Raw genomic sequence first — 21,625 nt, forward strand, 5'->3', positions numbered from 1 at the left:
AAACCATATATGAGATCTTAGTATTATCTGAGTGAGAATGGGAATATGAAAAATATTCAGACAAATAGAGTTTTGGATAAATGACGGTCTTTCCAATGGATTTGACATACATGAAGGCATTTGACCTCTACTTAGATAAAAGAGTTTGCCAGATAATTGAGTTTACTTTGTTTCTCAAGTGTGGATCTTTACTTTGGGCTGAAAAAAATTGCACTGTTTACATGCAGAGAAAATACTGACAGATGTTAAATACTTATAGTTCTGAGTTATACTGGCATAATTAGCAAGCAAAATAATACTGCTTAGAAACAATTTTAGTTAAACAATGTCAGACATTTGGCACCTATTTTGGAACAAAATACACTGCTAGACTCAAAGTGAGTGGTATGAGAGTCAAATACATGCTTGGGTAAGTTAAAGAACACTGGAGAATGACAGTTTGGTGAAAACTTGTATATCAGCTGTTTTATGGTTGTCCAAGGCCACCATCTCTCTATCATAACATTGATACAAGGTCTATCTTTAGAAACACTGATAAAACTTAACATTAATCTTTGAAATGCGGAATCTATGGCTAAATGGGGAAGTCAGCAAAATGGTATTCAGAAGGCAAATTTCAAGATACAGTCTAATATAATGTCAGTGTTCTCTTAACATTCCCGTTAGAGAATATCACATCCACAATACATTATTCATCGACATAAAAAAACCCACTATCAGAACTGATGCTAACTGGCGCCCTTGGCAGAGAGGTCAATGTGTAGGTAGGAATATAGACCAAACTACTCCCTTAGGGCTTGTCTACACTTAAAATGCTACAGCAGCACAGCTCCATCGCTGCAGCTATGCCACCGTAGCACTTCAGTGTAGATGCTAACTAAGCCGACGGGAGGGATTCTCCTGTTGGCGTAGGTAATACATCTCCCCAGGTGGCAGTAGCTATGTCAACGAAAAAATTATTCCATTGACCTAGTGCTGTCTACACAGGGACTTAGGTCGGCTTAACAATGTTGCCTCAGGAGTGTGGATTTTTCACAGCTCTAACCAATGTAGTAAAGTGATCTTATTTTCTAGCATAGACCAGGCCTTACTCTCTTCCAGGTGTCCCTCCAGCTCAGGGCTCGACAGTATGGGAAGGCTTGCTTTGCCACTGACTTATTTAGTACTTGTTTTGTGGCAATTTCCACTGCAGTCAGTCTGACACCTTTTTCAAACACTATCTTCACTCACAGTTATTAATAAAAATAGTTGTTTTTACATCATTTTACAAGAAAATACCTGCAGAAGTTGGCAGTGTATACTCACTATTATGAATCATGGCACTATCCATGAAGCTAAATACATCAGAAAAATTTAAACACATCTCTAGATGTAGAGATGGAGGGAAAGGGAGGGTTAAAAAAATAGCCCACAGCTAAAATGCAGTGATTCATGGTAAAATGCAATCATGGGGAATTCATTATATGCATATGATCTTTCAGAAGGCTGGCTAGAAACAAATTAAATGTGCTACTACTATTCAAAAGCCTTGTCTACCCTGGGGATTTCAGCCATTGGTAAGAGTCACCAGTGTATTTTACTGGTGTTAAACCCCTAATATAGATAGGCAAAACCACAGTAAGCCAGGATTTGCATTGATGCAGCTTGACTCCAATTTCAAGCATGGGTAAACTGCATTGGTAGGAACTGCAGCTTAGCCAGTCTACACTATAAGTTTTTACTGGTGCAGCGGGGACAATAGTATCTGTCTGCTCAGGGGGTTGTTGTGAGACTTGATTCATTAATGTTTGTAAAGCAAATAAAATCCTCAGATAGGTATTATATAAATGCAAAGTAGCATTATGGATGGAACCAATTTATTAATCTTTCAGTGCTATGGATTAAACATAAAATAAATATCAGTTTTAAAAGTTAGATCACACAAAACATTGGCTATTTTGAGTAAATATTGACTAATCTTTTTTCAGTTAGAGTTTAATACCTAATCTTTCATTTGCCTTTTAGATCAAGGCTAAACATCAAGGCTAAGTACACAATGGAGGTAACATCAATACTGTTCATTTTATTCTAGGCACATGTGACACTAATTTCAGCACATTTTTCTGATATGAATGTATCAAACATACAATGGACCTGAAGTCAAATACAATGCTAAATTAGTTAATATAAACCCATTAAGAATACTTAGACTACACTAGCCTGTTTAATAAAATAAGGAAAGTAATGTTATATATGTTCATTTCTTAACTATTCAGATCGCTGTCTGATAATCATGTTTTGTAAGTCCTTTACCATGCTGTCTAAGGCCCTGATCCTGCACTGAACCTTGTGCAGGGGGCTGCTCCTGCAAATTCACTGTAGGACTGAGGCCTCCATTCATCTATTCCCATATGATTTGTTATGGTCAGATTATTTTCCTTAAATAATTTGGCAATCAGCAGAGAAGAAAGCATCACTTCTGATGCTAATTTACATTAGTGCACAAAGGCATGAACACTTTAGAATAAGAATTAGAATGAAAAATACACGCATGACTATTTTTTATCTGTTTAACAAAATTATTCGGTTACTGTGTTTTGTTTTCTTTTTGAAACCGTGAAGAGGCAGAACAAAGAACCTGACTGGACTTGTTACCCCTTTCTGACACAACAAGCACTAGTCTAAGGCTATGTCTACACACAGACCTTACAGCGGCACAGCTCTACTGCTGTGGCTGCACCACTGTAAGGTCTCCTGTGTAGCTGCTCTATGGTGGCGGGAGATTTCTCCCGTAGGCAAAATTAAACCACCTCCAGTGAACACACCAGCGCTTTTGTCGGTGAAACTTATGTCAGTGGGGGAAGGGGGGGGAATTCACACAAACATAAACACATAAACATAAACACATAAACAAAGGTTTAGCAGACAACAGTCGTGTGACAAAGCCTGAGTTTCAGGGCTTCTTGGTAGTTCTAATTGTTAGTAGAAATTGACAATAGAGGCTAGTATTTTCTCTGATACAATCTTGTTTATTTACAAGGAATGTACAAAGTCCTACTTCTGTAAATGCAGGAGGAACTAAAATCAAAAGGTTAATTGGCTTATAGACCAACATCCCTGACCTAGAACCTCTCTCTACTTTTCTCCCAGAAATACACTGCTGCCAGATGCTGCTTGACTTTCCTTTTTTGGTCTCTGACTCTCTCTCAGGGCTTGGCTACACTTACATTTTATAGCGCTCTAACTTGCTGGCTCAGGGGTGTGAAAAATCACTCCCCTGAGCGCAGCAAGTCAGAGCGCTTTAAAGTGCTAGCGTAAACAGGCTCCGAGCACTGGGAGCCGTGCTCCCAGTCCTCGGAGCTAATCCCCTTGTGGAGGTGGATTACCAGGAGCGCTAGGAGAGCTCTCTCCCAGCGCTCGCGCACGACCATACTCGCACTTCAAAGCGCTGCCACAGGAGCACTCCCGCGACAGCGTTTTGAGGTTTCCAGTGTAGCTGTTCCCTCAGTTTCTTGTCTGCATTCCAGCTTGTCTTTTTCACGCACACAATCCACACACACCTACTCAGAACAATAGCCAGTGGAACCCTCCACCCCCATGGTGCTAGGTTTTGGGCAGACTTCATTATGCCTTGTTTTAGGTTGGGCCTCTTTAGCAGTCTCATACAGCTACACTAAATGAGGGGCATGTTCACACTCATCAGTATCAGTGCGGTTTAGCTCAATACATAAACCAGCTCATAACAGTTATAGTATTAGGCCTTGTCTACACTGGCAAGTTTCTGTGCAGTAAAGCAGCTTTCTGAGCTGTAACTCCTGAGGTGTACACACTGCCAAGCCACTTAGTATGCAGAAACTGCACGGTTGCAGTGCTGTAAAAAAAACCACCCTGATGAGAGACATACAGATTTCTGCACCGTGGTGCTAGTAATAGACACCCCGGTTGATTACAGCACTGCAATTGGCCTCCGGGAGGTGCTCCACAATGCCTGTTCTAACCTCTCTGGTCATCAGTTTGAATTCTACTGCCCTGCCTTCAGGTGACCAACCATGAGCCCTACCCCTTAAATTCCTTGGGAATTTTGAAAGTCCCCTTCCTGTTTGCTTGATGAGTGCAGTGGTCTCAGCACATCTTTCCAGGTGACAATGTCTGCTCCATGCACCAGGCAATCCCCTGCTTGGAGCAATGCCGAGCTGCTGGACCTCATCCACATTTGGGGAGAGGAGGATGTCCAGTCCAGCTGTACTCCAGCCGTAGGAATTATGACAGATGCATGACAGAAAGCGGCCATGACCAGGACACCTTGCAGTGCGGGGTCAAAGTGAAGGAGCTGCAGAATGCCTACCACAAGGCGCGGAAGGCAAACCACCACTCCAGTGCTGTGCCCATGAACTGCTGGTTTTACAAAGAGCTGGATGCGATACTTGGTGGTGACCCCACCTCTACTGCGAAGGCCACTGTGGATACTTCAGTGACTCACATGCCAGTCGAGAGTGGACAGAGCCAGGAGGAGGAAATCTTGGATGAGGATTTGGAGGGGGAGGGGGACCCAGAGGCAGAGGACGACTCGGCAGTCAGAGATGCATGCAGCCAGGAGCTATTCTCTACTCCGGAGGAGGCTAGCCAGTCACAGCTGTCGGAGCTTGGTGAAGTGCAAACAGGAGAGGAGGCCCCTGGTAAGTGGCTTTGATTTTGGGAATCACTGAAGTGAGTTGTTGGGTGCAGGTGGGCTGCATAAAGCAGGCTTGTGTCCGCATGATGTAGGTACCACCACATGCCTAGTCTGAGTGGCAGAACAGGGTGTTGATTGACTCCCTCACTTCATGGGAATCTGCCTCAGAGATCTCCATGAAACTCTTTGGCAAAGCTGGTCTGTTTCTTGCCCCATTCAGGGTAACTTTCCTACGCCACTCTGCCATCACTGGGGGGAGAGGGAGCAGGGGATCATTGCTGCAAACAGGCGAGCCACATAAGGGCCAGGGCGGAAGCTGCAGTCTTGGAGAAGACCCTCCCTTGATTCCCTGCTCACCCTCAGCAGTGAGATATCTTCCATAATGAACACAGCCTGTGGAAAATGTGGGTACAGTAATGATTATAAGGCTCCCCCTACAGTGTTGGCTCTCCCCAAGAGCCATGTGCCCAGTGTACAGTACAGTCCTGGAACACTGATTTCCCCTGCCCCTGTGGTCACTCACCATTTTGGGGGCCTTGTGGCTCACATGCGCTTGCCTGGGGTCAGCCAGTTAGTGAGTGCTATGCGAATAGTGGCTGTGTTTTAAATCATTGAATCAATGGGGTGTTGCAAACAATACTGCTTCTGTAAAATGTTGCATTTTGGCTTCACAGAGATGATCGTGGGAGCTCAGCCTCTCTCTTTGTTATCGCCGGCTGAATGGTATGCAGAATTGGTAAGTGGCCACGAAGAACTAAGGAGGACTTTCTACATTATGTCATGATGCACTCTGCGGCCAAAAAACAAGAATTGAAGGAGTGGTGGGACAGCGAGAAGAGGGACCAAAAGGAGAACGCGGCATGCCAGGATGAAGCCATGAAGCAGCTCTTAAAGGTTATGGAGCACCAAGCAGACACACGCTCCAGGCAATACTAGCACTACAAACCGAGCAGCTCCGCACCCTCCCTCCCCTGCAGCCGCTGTCACAAAACTCTTTCCTGTGCTGCCCCCAGACAACGCCAGCACACTCCTGTCAACCTCCTGGCTCCAGTCTGTACCCCCTGCATTCCACTCCTGCCCCATCACAGTCCAGCCCTGCGGACTCCCAGTACCCACTGCACTCAACACTCGTCCCTCTGCAGTTTAGCCCTGACGAAGTACACTACCCGCTACACTGTACTCCAAAGGACAAGGTTGCTTATGATACTTAGACATACACAAATCTTTAACCATCCTGGGACCCCACCTCCTCCTGGGACCCTCCCTTCCCCCATCCTCCTCAGTTCCAATGTGTTTTTTTTGTTTGTCTCTCCCCTCCAGTTATTATTTTTTAATAAAATAATTGTTTTGGTTTGAAAGCAATCTTTAGTCCATTAACTGAAAGCAAACAGAGCCCTGCAGAGCAACAGGCCATTTTCTTAAACTTTCATAGTGCATCATCTGCACCAATCACAATCACCTCCTAGCATTACAAGCACTGCACTCCCGAGCATAGCAACAAATATTAGTAGATTTCAGCTTCACGTTGCTGCCTCAAGGTATCCCTGATCCTTATAGCCCTGCGCTGCACCCCTCTAATAGCCTGGTCTCTGGCTGTTCAAATTCAGCCTCCAGGCGCTGAGCCTCAGCGGTCCAACCCTGAGTGAAGCTTTCACCCTTCCCTTCACAAATAATATGGAGCATACAGCAAGCGGCCATAAGCATAGGAATATTGTCATCGGCCAGGTCCAGCCTCCCATATAGGCAGTGCCAATGGGCCTTTAAATGGCCAAAAGCACACTCAACAGTCATTCTGCACTTGCTCAGCCTGTTGTTCAATCGCTCCTTGCTGCTGTCAAGGTGCCCTGTGTAGGGCTTCATTATCCACGACATTAAGGCGTAAGCAGAATCTCCCAGGATCACAATGGGCATTTCGACTTCCCCTAGGTGATCTTCTGGTCCGGGAAGAAAGTTCCTGCTTGCAGCTTCCTGAACAGGCCAGTGTTCTGAAAGATGCGTGTGTCATGCACCTTTCTGGACCAGCCTGCGTTAATGTCTGTGAAACGCCCATGGTGATCCACAATCACCTGGAATACTATAGAGAAATACCGCTTCCGATTAATGTACTCGGTGGCTAGGTGGTCTGGTGCCAGAATTGGAATATGCATGCCATCTATTGCCCCTCCACAGTTAGGGAAGCCCATTTGTGCAAAGCCTTCCACGTCATGCACTTTGCCCAGAGTCACGGTCTTTAGGAGCAGATGCAATTAATGGCTTTGCACACTTCCATCAACACGCGTCCAACGATTAACTTTCCCACTCTGAATTGGTTAGCGATCGATCGGTAGCAGTCTGGAGTAGCCAGCTTCCACAGTTAAATCGTCACATGCTTCTCCAACAAAAAGGCAGCTCTCATTCTCGTGTCCTTGTGCCGCAGGGTTGGGGCGAGTTCATCACACAGTCCCATGAATGTGGCTTTCTTCATCTGAAGGTTCTGCAGCCACTGCTTGTCATCCCAGACGTGCATCACAATGTGATCCCACCACTCAGTGTTTGTTTCTCAAGCCCAAAAGCGGTGTTCCACTGTGGTCAGCACCTCTGTGAATGCCACAAGCAATCTCATGTCGTAGTCACTACACGTGGCGAGATCAGTGTTGAACTCCTCTTGCCTTTGTAGTTTAAGGAATAACTCCACTGCCACTTGTGATGTGTTAGTGAGAGCGAGCAGCATATTGGTGAGCAGTGAGGGATCCATTCCTACAGACCGAAGAGGCAGAGTGTGCAGTACACAAACTGTTGAAAGATGGCGCCAAGTGCAGACGGAAGCACAGGGATTGATGGGATGCAAAGCAATGCATCACAGGATAGGACCCAGGATGCCCTGCGACCGCCTCCACCTTCTCAAAACTCTTGGAGGTGGAAGAGGAAAAGATGCTCTGTGGGATAACTGCCCTGAGTGCACCACTCCGAATACCACTACAAGCAGTGTTTTCCCAGGAATTGAAATTAGGGGGTGTGTGTTCAAATTTACGGGGGGGGAAGGGGAGGTGTCAGGGCCAATGAGGGATAGACCGTGAGGGTGAAGGTGGGCTGCATGGCACCATAGTAAAAAACTGAAAAATGTTTCATGACCATTTTATTAGATTTTCAAATCATCACACAAATTAAAGTTGGCTACTCAAGCCTTCTATGAAGCACTACACCTACATCCTTCTTGGTTTCTTGTTATAATTTTGCACAACTCTGTTAATGAACTTCTTGAATGCAATGCATCCATCTTTGGTGGCTTCTCGTGTGGCCGGTACTTCCATTCCTTCAATTGATATGCTCATTAGTTCATTCACATGATCAGGCAGAAGGTGACTTTTTTCAAAACACAAAATTCTATTCAATGATGAAAAAGAACGCTCAACTGTAGCTGTTGTGACCGGGAGTAGCAAGAGAGGATTCCTACTTCTTTCAGCCCAGGAAACATAGCACAAAGATTGGGTCAAGCCACTAGTGATGATAAAAAAGAAAGCCAAATCTTCATTCATTTGTCATATGATATTCCACTCTGTGTTCAAATTCTCTATTTCTGTCCTGAGCACATGGCAACTCCAGCGCTGGTAGGGCCTCACTCCACTCAACAGTCGGTGTTTTATACGACAGGGATCTGTAAAAGCTACGTAGAGGTTGAGTAGAATCTAGAAGTCGCTGTTGTAGATTTTTAAGAATCAAGTGTGTGTACTTTTTCAGTTGTCTTAACAAACACTTCTTGTCCTCTTCACTTAAGGATTCATAGATACTAAGGTCAGAAGGGACCATTATGATCATCTAGTCCGACCTCCTGCACAATGCAGGCCACAGAATCTCATCCACCTACTCCTGCGAAAAACCTCTCACCTATGTCTGAGCTATTGAAGTCCTCAAATCGTGGTTTAAAGACTTCAAGGAGCAGAGAATCCTCCAGCAAGTGACCCGTGCCCCATGCTACAGAGAAAGGTGAAAAACCTCCAGGGCCTCTTCCAATCTGCCCTGGAGGAAAATTCCTTCCCGACCCCAAATATGGCGATATGCTAAACCCTTCATTAGTAAACTTCTGGACTGAAGTCTTTGCTTCTTCCAGTACTTTTTCAATGGATAGCTCTCTGATTGATCCAAATGTAGCTTCTATTGGTGGACAAAGATCTACTAATGTTGTAGCAGATGCATGGACGGCGTTGTTTAATGACCCAAGTGGTTACAACAGTAGACTTACAAGAGAGAGAATGGCAATAGTCTTCTCTGAACGTAGTAGCAAAAGTAATCCACCAGCCTCACTACTTAGATCCATCCCACCTTGGTAGATACTTTCCAAAGCCAGTAATAATGGCTGGAGTAATTTTAAGACAACAGCCAAGAATCGCTCATGAGAAAGCCAGAAGGTTTTCCCAGGTTGGACTAATTTGAACTTCAGTCCCAGTGTATCTTCTATATTTTCCAAGATATTCAGCCTTTTTGGACTCTTGCTGAAAAAAAAAAAAAAGAGTATAATGAAGACATTAAATTTATAGCTTTTTAAAATGTCTTTTGAAGAGTCTGCAGCTCATATTAGTGCTAGTTGGAGTAGATGGCCTCTGCAGTGTGTATAGGAGAGACTAGGGTTACACTTTTCTCTGAGCAAAGCTTGTGCTCCACCATGTCTTCCAGAGAAGTTTGCATCTCCATCAAATGCACAAGCAGCTATCTGTTTGGGGTCCCACTGACAACCATTTAACTCTTCTAAGATGTGGGTTGTCACAGATGCAGCAAATCTGTCTGCTATAACTTGAACATCTAGAAATGCTTCTACTGGCCTACCATTGACATCAAGATGACGTACACAGTGACTTAAAACTTGATGACCATTTGCACTGGTGAATTCATCAGCCATGTATGCAAATTTTTTAAATGTGGTGAGAGAGTTCTTCACTTTTTCAAACTGTTGAGTCTTTCACTGTTGCACTACATGCATCTAGCCAGTCAGTTGCATTTCTTTCAGAAAGATGGTGAGCATTTGCTGGTCTTGTTCGGAACCAGTATTCAACTTCAGGATGAACAAGTGACAATGCACTTAACATTGGCCTCCAGTTTGTAGTGTGTGGTATCTCTTGCTTAAATAGAAAGTACGATGCCACGGTCATGTTTGTTCACAGGAACTGTGTTGTGTCTCCAACATTCTTAACAGCCTCATTAACACTCACTAGTGTTGTCCTTGGTAGTGGAGACTCAGAGTTCAGAGGTGCTTTCACATGAGTTCATCTCCCAGGTGCGGGGGAAGAAGGCACCTTGCTTGTTCCTCCAGCTGCTCACTGTTCGCTTTGGCCATTGTCGTTCGTTGTGCCACCGTTCACTCCATTGCTCTGTTGCCAATGGCCCTGCGCCGTCACCTTCTGCTACCACCTGCCACAGTTGGTCTCTTGAGGTTCCACCCAGCTCTCAGTGATTTTAGCTAAGCTCTCAGTGTGGGAACCTCGCTGCTAGTGCAGACTGGGCCATCTCTTCCATAGAAACACTGTCCCACTGCAGGTCTAAGCACTTAGACCTGATTATCAGTGATTTCAGCTGTAGTGATCACTTAACAAAACAAAGAATATCTATGGAGCCTAATCAGCTCTGCCTTTAAACAGTGGACAGGGGCAGGTCTAATAGTACTTGTGACTCAGGCAGACCATCAACCAAAACACCTGTCCCCACCCTCTCTCCCGATGCCCTCAATCAGCACAGGCTAATTCTAAGTTCTACTGCCCTTTACTCATACAATAAGAACATCATTTCATTACACCTCTCCCCCACCCCCCGCCCCCACATTCAAGTGGTTTGTAACCCAACCCCAGCCAAACTCTATCACTTGGGCAACACAGCTCTGTTTGCTGGATACCTAGGTAGATTAGGTGTGAATGTAAATACAATCTGGTCCTGAAGCCTTTCCCCTCAACCCCCAGTTCATCACTAGCTGTGAGGGAGAGCTCATTTAGACTTTGCTTACAAATCATAATTTGAAATTATTAGGTTGGCCAACATCACCAAAATGAATGCACTGACATTGTCATAAACAGCTGTACAAGGAAGCTAGTCTATGTTCATACTTTTCAAATCTATTATACTTTTTCAGATACACGTATTTTATCATACACTGTATATGCTTTTAAAGTGTGTATTAATGTTTCAATTTCAATTCACATTTCCAAACAATCACTAAATTGGCAACACTGGATGTAACTAGTTCACAAAACTGGGGGGTGGGGGGGATGTTGGGGAAATTCAGAGCGGGTAAACACCCTCATGGGCGGGTGTAGGGAAATCCCTGAGTTCAAGTGTCGCAAGTGCGAACACGCTATTGCGCAGGCAGCTGACAGTGTGAAAACACAACAGCAGCTTCCCTTCAGTGCTCTGAGTGGCACTGTAACTGCCGGTGATGTAACTCTTTCAGTTTAGACATACTGTTAGACTTCTAGGGTCATTTTAGAAGAAAGGAAAATGTGTGTCACTTGATGGCAAATTGATTAGATTTCAGTTCAAGGAGCTTTTTGTCTGTGATAGATACTACATGTTCAGTAGTGGTTGAACCTTAATCTTGCAAGCTACTCCACATGGCTGCATGCTTGTGCCTTTGTAGAAATCAATTTTAATTAATGGGGCTCTATATAGGTGGAGAGTTCCACCCATTTCAGCATAGCCTGGAAGCTCTCGGCTCTTACCATTAAATGTGTAGTACTGTATGTTGAATATGTTGCATTCAAATGATTTCCAAGCAACTTAAGGAAAATAATTTGAATTAAACAAATCATATGGAAACAGACTAACTGAATCAGTGTGTTCAAGAACTGATGAAATATTCTGATCAACCAGGGCTCTTAATATTTAAGAAAATCATAATAATATATTGCTTTTGAAGTTAATAGGATCTTTGTTGGTACTGGAGTCCACCTGAACAGTGCAGCTTGTAAGATCAAGGCTTAAGATTGTATTTCTCAATGAAGGAGGCATTATTGTTAGTGGTGTGAGTAGCAGACCAAAACCTTAAGGTTCTGTTCTCTGCTCAGATGATTACTACTCAATTAACTTGGATAAGTTACTTAACATTTTTGTGCTTCTGTTTCCCCAACTATCAAATGTAGATAATACTTAAATATTATTATAAATTATTATTTGTATTATGGTGCACCCCTATTGGACTGTGCACACAACTATGAAAGACAGACCCTGCCCCAAACAGCTGTCAGTCTAAATAAATAACAGAGGTGCTATGAAGCTTAATTTATTGATGTTTGCATTATTTGATTTTGGTTCCTAGATCACACAGTGACAGGTGCATTAGAAATACTTAAGAGAAGTAGAATTTTTCCAAAGCACTGTGAAGTCCTTGAGTGTAAGGTGCTACGTAAGGGCAAATGAGTATTGAATATTGATATTTTAGGAAAGAGAGTTTGTCCTGAAGTAGCTTCCCTTGAGCGAATAGGAAGAACTAAAGGATCAAGTGACAATGCAAAAAAAATTTTAAATAGTTAACTAGGTCCAAATCCCATTACTACTAAACTAAATGACAATACTTCCACTGACTGAAGTTGGACCAAATTTTGACCTCTTGCACACCTCCTTGCATAAGGGTTCTAGGAAGGAATCTTTGTCCTTCTGATACATATCAGAACACTGGTTGGAAAAAAGAAAAAACAATGTTTTAAAAGCGAAGAACAAAAGGAATGAAACAAACTGGGTTGTTAAAGCTTTTAAAAGTCTTATGCTATTGCATAGCATGTATGTATACATGTATGTATTCTTAGTTTTGTAATATTAGTTTACAGAAGTTAAGTGCTAGAAACAAGAGTATTAAACTATTCTAAGAAAAGCTTATCAAATGTGCCCTAGATGCCCTGATAATTATGGATGGATTTTGTCCTCATAGGAGAGAAGTGATTAAATCCCAAGGGTCAAATCTGCAAACTTGGCTGTGCTAAAGTTACACAGCTAAACAAGTGGCCTGATTTTCAGAGGTGCTTAACACCCACATCTTGTTTGATTTCAACGCAAGACAATTCAGCACCTCTTAAAGTTCACGGAGATGCCTAAATATGGATTTAGATGCCAAACTGTAGGCACCTATATTTAAATATTTGGCTCCTACTTTTTGCAGATCCCTGTCTTGGCCCACAGAACCCATGCCAGATTGTGTCTTTTAATTTTTAATGATCTGGCTGTGTAATCAGTTTCCAGAGTCATCCTTCTGCAGCACAAATGTTTATTTTCCCATTATTTTCCAATTATCGCCTAAATATTTGTTCTTTTAAATATCAGGTTATATGTTGATTGTATATATTCTATTGCCTATGACAACATCTCTTTGAAAAGAAAATGTCTATTAGATTTTAACTACATTTACATTTGGATAGAAAAAGAATAGATTACTGTTTCACACAGGCAAACAAAACCAATGGTTCTTAATTTAAAACTATTCATTTGTTGCAGTGTTTCTCCAGTAGAGATGCTGGTGCCAAGCTCTTCCATCAAACAGAAGGACCAGATTGCCCTGCCTAGATCTATGCTTGGTGGGGACTCACCACACACAAACCTCCCTCCTTCCCTGTGGCACTCATCTAATTCCTGGATCCTGTGGTCGTCTCTTGGGGGTGGGAGAAGGGGAGGAAGAGCATCTGGGTGGATATGGTGGAGATGCAAATTATTCCCCCTGTGCAAATTAATTTGAAAAGATAATAAAGTCTGGGGATTTTCAGTGGAGACCCTTCCAAAAGTCCCAAAGGCAGCAGTGGCTCTGGAAAACTCCTGGTAGCTTGGGTGCGGCAAAGGAGTGGGGGGGCAAGCTGCCAAGGCATTGAGGCTATGTCTACACTACAAGCGCTATAGCAGCACTGCTGCAGAGCTGTAGCGTAGACACTTCCTACGTTGTCGGAAGGGGAGTTTCCATTGATGTAGTTAATCCACCTCCCTGAGAGGTGGTAGCTAGCTTGACAGAAGAATTCTTCCTTCAACCTAGCCACATCTACACTGAAGGTTAGGTCAACCTATCTATGGCACGCAGGGCTCTAAATTTTTCACAGCCCTGATAAATATTGTATTGACATAACTGTGTAAGTGCAGACCAGGTCTGAGCCTTTACATGGATGATCTCTCATGAATTCCCAAGGATACACGAGGTATGGGGGAGGGCTCTGTTGACTTTTCCACAGAAGGGGTGATGTGAAGAAGTGCCCATGAGAAGATCTTTGTGACTGATTTCCTTACTATAGGGGACCCCTCTCGTGATCTTTTTGCAGGAGGAAAGGGTCTGGGTCAGGGAATAATTTTCCTTCTACAAAGTTCCTCTCCCCATTGTTACTCAGCAAAAAGCAGAACTAACCAGAGAGCACTGGTACAAAGCAGGAAGGGCAGATAGATCCTGCCCCGTATTTCTGTGATCTCCACCAATCTCAAAGGGAGCAAAAAAGGTAAGCAGATGGATTATCAGACCCAGAGAAAACAGTAACACAGGCCAGATGAATCTCTGGTATAACTCCATTGGAATCACACTGTTCTATCTCCTTTACATTTTGCCAGATTAATTGGATTTAAAAAAAAAAATCAAAGAAATCCATTCACTTTCTCTGCATGGAGGTCTTTTTTCCCCACCCTTGTAGAATGGCTCTCTTAGGAGCTAGTTCATAATCTTTGGGTCTCCTTTGTAGGGCTCTTACATATCTCATGATAACTCAAGGTGAATCATAATTGATTTTATATTATGCTTTTGTGAAGTGTGGTCTCCTTTATCTGCAGAAGGGAGAAGGACCCCGCTCTGACTATCACTGTCCAAGTGGTATAAGATTTTATGTAGCATCTTATTATAGTAACAAGAACAATCAGGCAGTAGAATAGAGCCTGCTATCTAAACGGATCCCAAAGTACCTTATAAGCTGAAAATAGCAAATTTGCCATTTACTTCAATGGTAGCAGACTCAGGCCCAAAAAAAACTACCAAAATAAAATATTATCTTCTATGTAAGAGTCAGTATGGGGGAGTGGAAACATGAGTTTGAATCTGAAATTTCCATTTAATTCTTTCCTTGTGGGCTATTTGCCCCCTCTACAGAAGAAGCTGGGCTTCTGCCCCCTAAACTCATGGATCCACTCAGATCTCTTTTTTTTTTTTGTGTAAGCTGCCCAGCCTTCCCTGCATTCTGTGGCTCCTGAATAGCTTGGCTTTTGTAGAAGCTGTGTGGCTGGGTTCTCCTCTGACTTTTGGCTGCCATTGACACTCCCTTCAGAGAGGTTCCAAACTGTACAAAGGGAAGAACATTAGTTACTGCAGATTCCATCTGCATTAACTTACAACAGCTTCTTGTTCATGTGCCATGCAATAGTTGTATGTATCAACTATTCTCCTCCCAACCATGCAGCTGGATCTCGATGCAGAGGTGATTTCATATGATTCGGATTAGAAGGGAGAATATAACTAGCAGATCTCACTTTCCAGACTGTGAAAGTGAAACACACACATGCATGGCTCTCCAGGAGATGATGGAGTCTTATAAATCCTGATTTTGGTGAAAATACTTAATTAGGTATTCTCTACCATACTCTATCTATGGGTCTAGAACAGGTTTCATTTCAGTTTACTTTTTGTCTCTATGCTGCATTTACTATTTCCTCAAACCACCCCAAAAGTCTGAATATTATGTTTCTGTTCTCAAGCCTTCCATAGTTTGACAGTTACATTTGTTACCGCAATTCAAATAAGAAAAATTTCTTCAGACTTCTGCTAGAGGGAGAAAAACACTCAGCAGCTTTCAGATCTCTCAGAGAATAGATAAAATAATCCAAAGTCCAGACAACCTCTGGTTTATGGCTTGTTAAATCATTTTTGTCATTCTGTGAGATTCAACACAGGGTATAAGTTATACACAACATAAAAGTGCTGTTGTAAAGGGAACTATGACTAATTTACGCAAAGGTGACTGCTGCACAGGTAATTACAATAAACTAAAGACTTTTGTTCAAAGCTAACACATATCTATTTGATGGGACGTTGTTGGGACTACATTCCCATGCCAGCCAAACCACATTAACAAATCCACCCAGGATGTATGTCAATCAGAAAGAACAGGTATAGAATTCTCTGGATAAACTTATCTGGCCACTATATTACTTTAGGGCAGTGGTTCTCAACCAGGGGTACATTTACCCCTGGGGATACGCAGAGGTCTTCCAAGGGGTACATCAACAGATCTAGATATTTGCATAGTTTTACAACAGGCTACATAAAAAGCACAAGCGAAGTCAGTGCAAACTAAAATTTCATACAGACAAATACTTGTTTATACTGCTTTATATACTGAAATGTAAGTACAGTATTTATATTCCAATTGATTTATTTTAAAATTATATTGTAAAAATGAGAAAGGAAGCAATTTTTCAGTAATACCGTGCTGTGACACTTTTGTATTTTTATGTCTGATTTTGTAAGCAAGTAGTTTTTAAGAGAGGTGTAACTTGGGGGTAACGCAAGACAAATAAGACTCCTGAAAGGGGTACAGTAATCTGGAAAGGTTGAGAGCTACTGCTTTAGGGAAACCACTGAATATCAGCTGCATAATCCTTCTGTGGAAATGTATGGAATAGCTCTGTATAAAATTTCACTCTCTATATTTATTACATATATATGTAATAATCTGTACACACATTTATTTATTTATACAATATAATAAAACAGAATATACTGTATACTATGTATGTATACAGAGAGATTTTATACAAAGATACTCCATACATTTCCACAGAAGAACTCTGCAGCTGCTGTTCACTGGTTTCCCTAAAGCAATATAGAGGAAAGGGAGGTCTGGTCCTCCCTGCTCTTCATGTTGCCATCATGCCCCTCACCAGGAAAAACAGCACAAAGGAAAAGGAAGAAGAATAGAATACTATAGTGCCCAGATTGGCATATCCAGACAATTCTATACTGGTTCTTTCTGATTAACAAATCCACCCATGATATGCTAATGTGCTGCGGGTGGCATGGGAATGTAGTCCTATCAACATTCAGTCTAAACATGAGGTTTTGGTATAGACATCTGTCACCAAAGCCCTAGTCCAAAGCCCACAGAGGTCAATGGGAGTCTTTTCATTTACTTCAATGGGCTTTGGATCAGGCTCCAAATCCAACAGTTCCAATTCCTTTTTTGGGGAGAGGGTGGTAAAATTCAGAGGTGCCCACAACACATAGATACCATATTTCAATATTTTATTCTTTTGACAGCAATGCATTCGGGACTGTTTCTCAAACAATGCTAAATTTAATTAGGACCAGATTCTGATAACCTTCCTCAAGTCTAGTAATACCTTACTGTGTGAGTAGTTTAATTAATTTCAATGAGGCTATCTGCCATGTAAGGTATAACTCAAGGTGAATGTGGGTTGCAGAATATGGCTGGGCCCTAATAAATGTAAACAACCCACTGGTGCTATTTTCCAGTTTGTGCATTTTTTAATTAGGAGGCCATTGGACATGGATTTAATTTATTTTCCTTTATTTTAGTATTTAATTTTTTCCCAGTTCCACTTTAGTTTTTATTTTTTAAAAAGTTATGAATATCTACCTTGTCTAAGTCATATGACCAGGATGGCAACATCATTCACACCACACTCACCTTGTCCTTGTTCTACATTTTCAAAACTGACTAATAATTTTAGGTACTCAAGATACCTTAACGGACCCTGATTTTCAGAAAATGCTAAGCACTCCTTCTGTGAAAATCAAGCCTCTTTAAGAGATCTTGAATTGGAAAACACAAAACTGATGGAACCTAAAATATTAGTCACTTCTGAAAATCCTATATGAATAATATTCATAATATATGGTAGGCATTGGAGTGAACTGTAGTGGTGGGAAACTGTTAGAGGAGGATGGGAATTTGCTGTGGGTTATCTGTAAAATGGGGATAATAATATTGACCTCCTTTGTAAACTTTGAGATCTACTGATGAAAAGTGCTAACTCTGACCTTGACATTAATTTTTATCATCTCAAATTGTTGTACTTAGAATGCATTTTTAAGTTACATCAAGGGCACATAAGGCATGTGGACAGGCATCCGTTTTTAGCATTTCTATGCACTGAAATAATCTCACAGCATGTGCTACTTCCTTTGTGGTACTGATGGATGCTATTCTGGACCTCTCCTGCACTTGTTATTTTAAAAATATGATCCACTTTAACTTCTTGTAACCTGGTACATTGTCTTCCTCCTCCTAACTTTTGTCCCTCCAAAAAACAGTGGCAAAAACTAATATGAATATGTATATTACAGCACAGAAATATAGGGTCCAATCCTCCATCCACTGAAGTCGGTGAAGGTAGGTTTGAGCCCAGAGGGTGTGCAATTCATGAGAAGACTACTGCTAAACATAAAATAAAACTAAAGAGCTGAAAGTAATACAGGGCTAATGTCATTTTAAAATTCTTAAATATTGATAGAGCATGTTTCTCTTTAAACAATAAATACAATATATCAGTAGATATCAAATACTTTGCAATATAATCTTACCAGTCTGGGATGAATTATTTATATATAAACTCTATTACTGAATTTATTAAATATACAATACACAAATATGAAAACTTTGGTTTAAATTAAAACAATAATCAGGACATGTGAGCAACAGCTGTTATTGGACTAAATGGAAAGACCGTGAAAGGAAGCTTCTGAATAACTATACTTTGCAGGCAATAGTAATGAACTAAAGTAGTAAACTGTTGCTTTATATATATAGTTATTGAATGGCTGATGTGACTAGTAAAATAATTATTAAAAACAAAAGAAGACTGTTTCTTAGTATTTCAACAGTCCTAGATCTCTTTTATGCCAATTATACTAGTTTTTCCCTGCTACTTTCCATATTGGTGCTGTAGCTGTTAAGATTAAACCTGGTTGTACTGTACCTTGATCAGATTGTGTCCTACAGTATAGACAGCTGCTATTTTCCCTCTCTCTCCAGGTGCATGCATACCTGTACCATACCCATGCCAGGCAACTAAATAAGGATTGTGAATTGTAATCCAGTATTTAACGCGGTCCCCAAAAATTTGGAAACAAAAAGTTGCATAGTCACTGAAGATATCAATTACTGATTCATTTTTCCACCCCCCATATTTTTCTTGCAGTGCCAAAGGCAAGTCCCAGTGGTACAGAGTTACTATGGGCTCAATATTTCTGTGGACTAGAGAGTCAATGAGAGTATTGTAGTAGTGGAGTCCTTTTTCATTGGCATTTGCTACCACCCCTGTGGGAAAGAGCCTTGGCCATGAAATTGAAAACTGATAAAAGGTAACTCCCAAAAAATCCAGAGCTGACAAGTCTTTGTCCAGAAAAGTGTAACTGTTGCTGGAGTCCTCTGTGCTGGCATCATCTCTGAAATCTGAGTGCATGAAGTGGTCCCATATTGAGGATCCCTTTCCATCCTTCCTCCAGCTGCCTTCCACCTGAAATGCTCCAGTGCCTACTCCCCAAAGAAATTTTTTTGGGAAAGTGTCATACAGAAACGTCTGAGTGCCATTCACAGGACTGAAGTTAAGGTCCTTTTTCCACACAGATCTTCCTTCTCCAGCAAGCCCGGTAACTGTCCTTATGAAAACAAATGCCCAAAGAGCAACAGATATCTTCAGCCTTCGGCCACACATTGTGTCCTTCTATAGTGTGTGTGTTAAAAGTCAGATTTCTTTCACTGGTGCTGGAGAAAATCCATTTATCCCTAGAGTCCCCTGCTGCACAGCCTGCCTTCATTTGCCACTAACTGCTGCAGTGTCTTATCAAAGCTTCAGTAAAAGCTTGTGATTGTAACAGCCGTGTCAATGATTAGCTTGAACTATGAGACCTAGGATGGGTTACAGAAAGCAGCGTAATTCCAGGGAGGTGGCCTTCTGATAGTCATTGGGACACTTATGTCAACCTCTTTTCCTGCAATAAGAACATATCTATATAATAATATAAATACTTGTGAACCAACTTATACTTATTTTAATGCTATATCACTGAAATGGCAGTATACTAGGAGAGGGGAGACACTAAGAGAATATCAGTTATTTTTGATACAGATACATTTCAAGGAAATATAGAAGAAAATTTTCAGACTACATTATCCCATTAAGGAGCACACTGTCAATGCTAAACAAACACAATAATAATAATGAACAGAGAAGAGGGCTGTGAGTACATATTTGTTGTTATTTTTGCCAGGGTTACACCTTTTAACTCAATATATTATAACAGGACAGATTTTTAATTACGATTGGTTAAACTTTAAAAAAAAAAAAACAACTTTTGCCTTTCACTGGGCCAAACTGTCCTCTCCCATATTAAGAGCTGTGGGGGGCTTTTTTTTTTGAGGGGTGAGACTCTCCCTGAATTCCTTATGGAGGTTTTCCCACACTGTCTACTCAGAGAAAGGCAGTTTACTATCCCACAGAAAAGAGCTCACAGTCTGTCCCCAAACCTGGCAGATCCTGGGTGCTGCCTCTGTAATCTGTCAGCCCCTCACTGGCTCCATGCTCTTAGGACTCCCAGAAGGGTCTACCTAGAAATGGTGCTGTTTTGTGTTTTCTGGGTAAAGTTAGAAGGCCTGGAGGAAGGAAGATGTGCATTCCCCTTGCCCTGCCCGATCATCTGTCTACCCTTGCCCATTCCACCGCCCCAGTTTTGAGCCTGAATGTGCAGAAAGAGGTTCATTGGGTTCAGGTGGGAAACGGTGTTGAGTCCCTCCTTCTGCCTGGAAGGGGGAGATCCACATATGTCCCATTAACAATACACAAATGCAAAGCAAGTGAATATTTTACCCAATAAGTACAGCTGTTTTTACTACCTATATAAGGGTCTGGTATGCAGCTCTACAAACAGCAAACATTATTTGCTGTTGCCCTCAACTCAGAACAAATTAACAGTTAAGTTGTTTCAGTCCCTAGGCAATTTCATTCGATATTTTTTTAAATAAAGAATTACCCAGATACTCTTTCAGCATTGATTAATTAAAGAATCGTGGTAGACACAACTGGGCCACCACTGTAATGAGTCTGACAAACCAGTCAGACAGCATTTGGTAATATAAAGAAGTCTTCAGAAAGCTTCTGATAGAAAATAAAAGAATGTATATTCATACACTGAACTTACCACTTACAACAGGACTGATGACAGAATTGCTTTTCATAGGGAACTACAGTGCATATGTAGATTTAAATAACATTTTCTGAGCAGATCCATCAAAATCAATAGCAATTTCGTTTAACAATGTAGCTCCTTAAAACAAGTGGAGATTGAACACAGATTATTCCTAAACACAGTGACACAGTTGCGAACATGTCCAAATGTACTCTTTATTTATATTTAGGACAAATGACAACACATCTATATCTGGAGACATGTATGTATTTCTCTGTAGCTGTTTATGTGTTTACAAAAACTGCCTCATGATAGCTAATTAATTACACTATTATAGACACTTGTCCACACTAGAGAGTTCTACTGGAGTAGTTAATTAACAGTAGCCACGTGGCTAACATAAACCTGTTCAATAGGCCCAGACACAGCACTCATTCCAAATGCATTGTGGGTAACTATTCCACAATTCCCAGAACAGGTCCTGAAAGATGGGTCTTAAGTACTGTACCCATTTTTTAAAAAATGTGCACTATATGGGTTAGCACTTTTCATTGTATAAAATAGCAGGTTTTGTAATATTAAATGGCACTGAAATTGCTTTAATATATTATTTATTTTTGTAATTAAAAGGCCTTAAGATTATATGTATTGCACTTGATAAATCAGAAAGTCCACATGCATATATGCCAAAGCAGCTGTAGCTCAAAACTATGTAGTAGTCATGTTTCAGAGTAACAGCCGTGTTAGTCTGTATTCGCAAAAAGAAAAGGAGTACTTGTGGCACCTTAGAGACTAACCAATTTATCTGAGCATAAGCTTTCGTGAGCTACAGCTCACTTCATTGGATGCATACTGTGGAA

General features: G+C 41.5%; 1 protein-coding gene across 1 annotated transcript in view; it reads right to left on the reverse strand.

The window, feature by feature from the left end:
• Positions 1 to 20,861, reverse strand: part of KLB (klotho beta) — a 51,084-nt gene extending 30,223 nt beyond the window's left edge. The window contains exons 1-2 of the mRNA XM_084626152.1: positions 20,778 to 20,861; positions 18,557 to 19,571 (exon numbers count right to left, since the gene is read on the reverse strand). Of these exons, the coding sequence (XP_084482278.1) occupies positions 18,557 to 19,294 (738 nt within the window). The 5' untranslated portion in view covers positions 19,295 to 19,571; positions 20,778 to 20,861. The remainder of the gene's footprint in view (positions 1 to 18,556; positions 19,572 to 20,777) is intronic.
• Positions 20,862 to 21,625: the final 764 nt, after the last annotated feature.

This window comes from Lepidochelys olivacea (assembly GCF_965140295.1).
Source record: "Lepidochelys olivacea isolate rLepOli2 genome assembly, chromosome: 4".
Lineage (NCBI taxonomy): Eukaryota > Metazoa > Chordata > Testudines > Cheloniidae > Lepidochelys > Lepidochelys olivacea.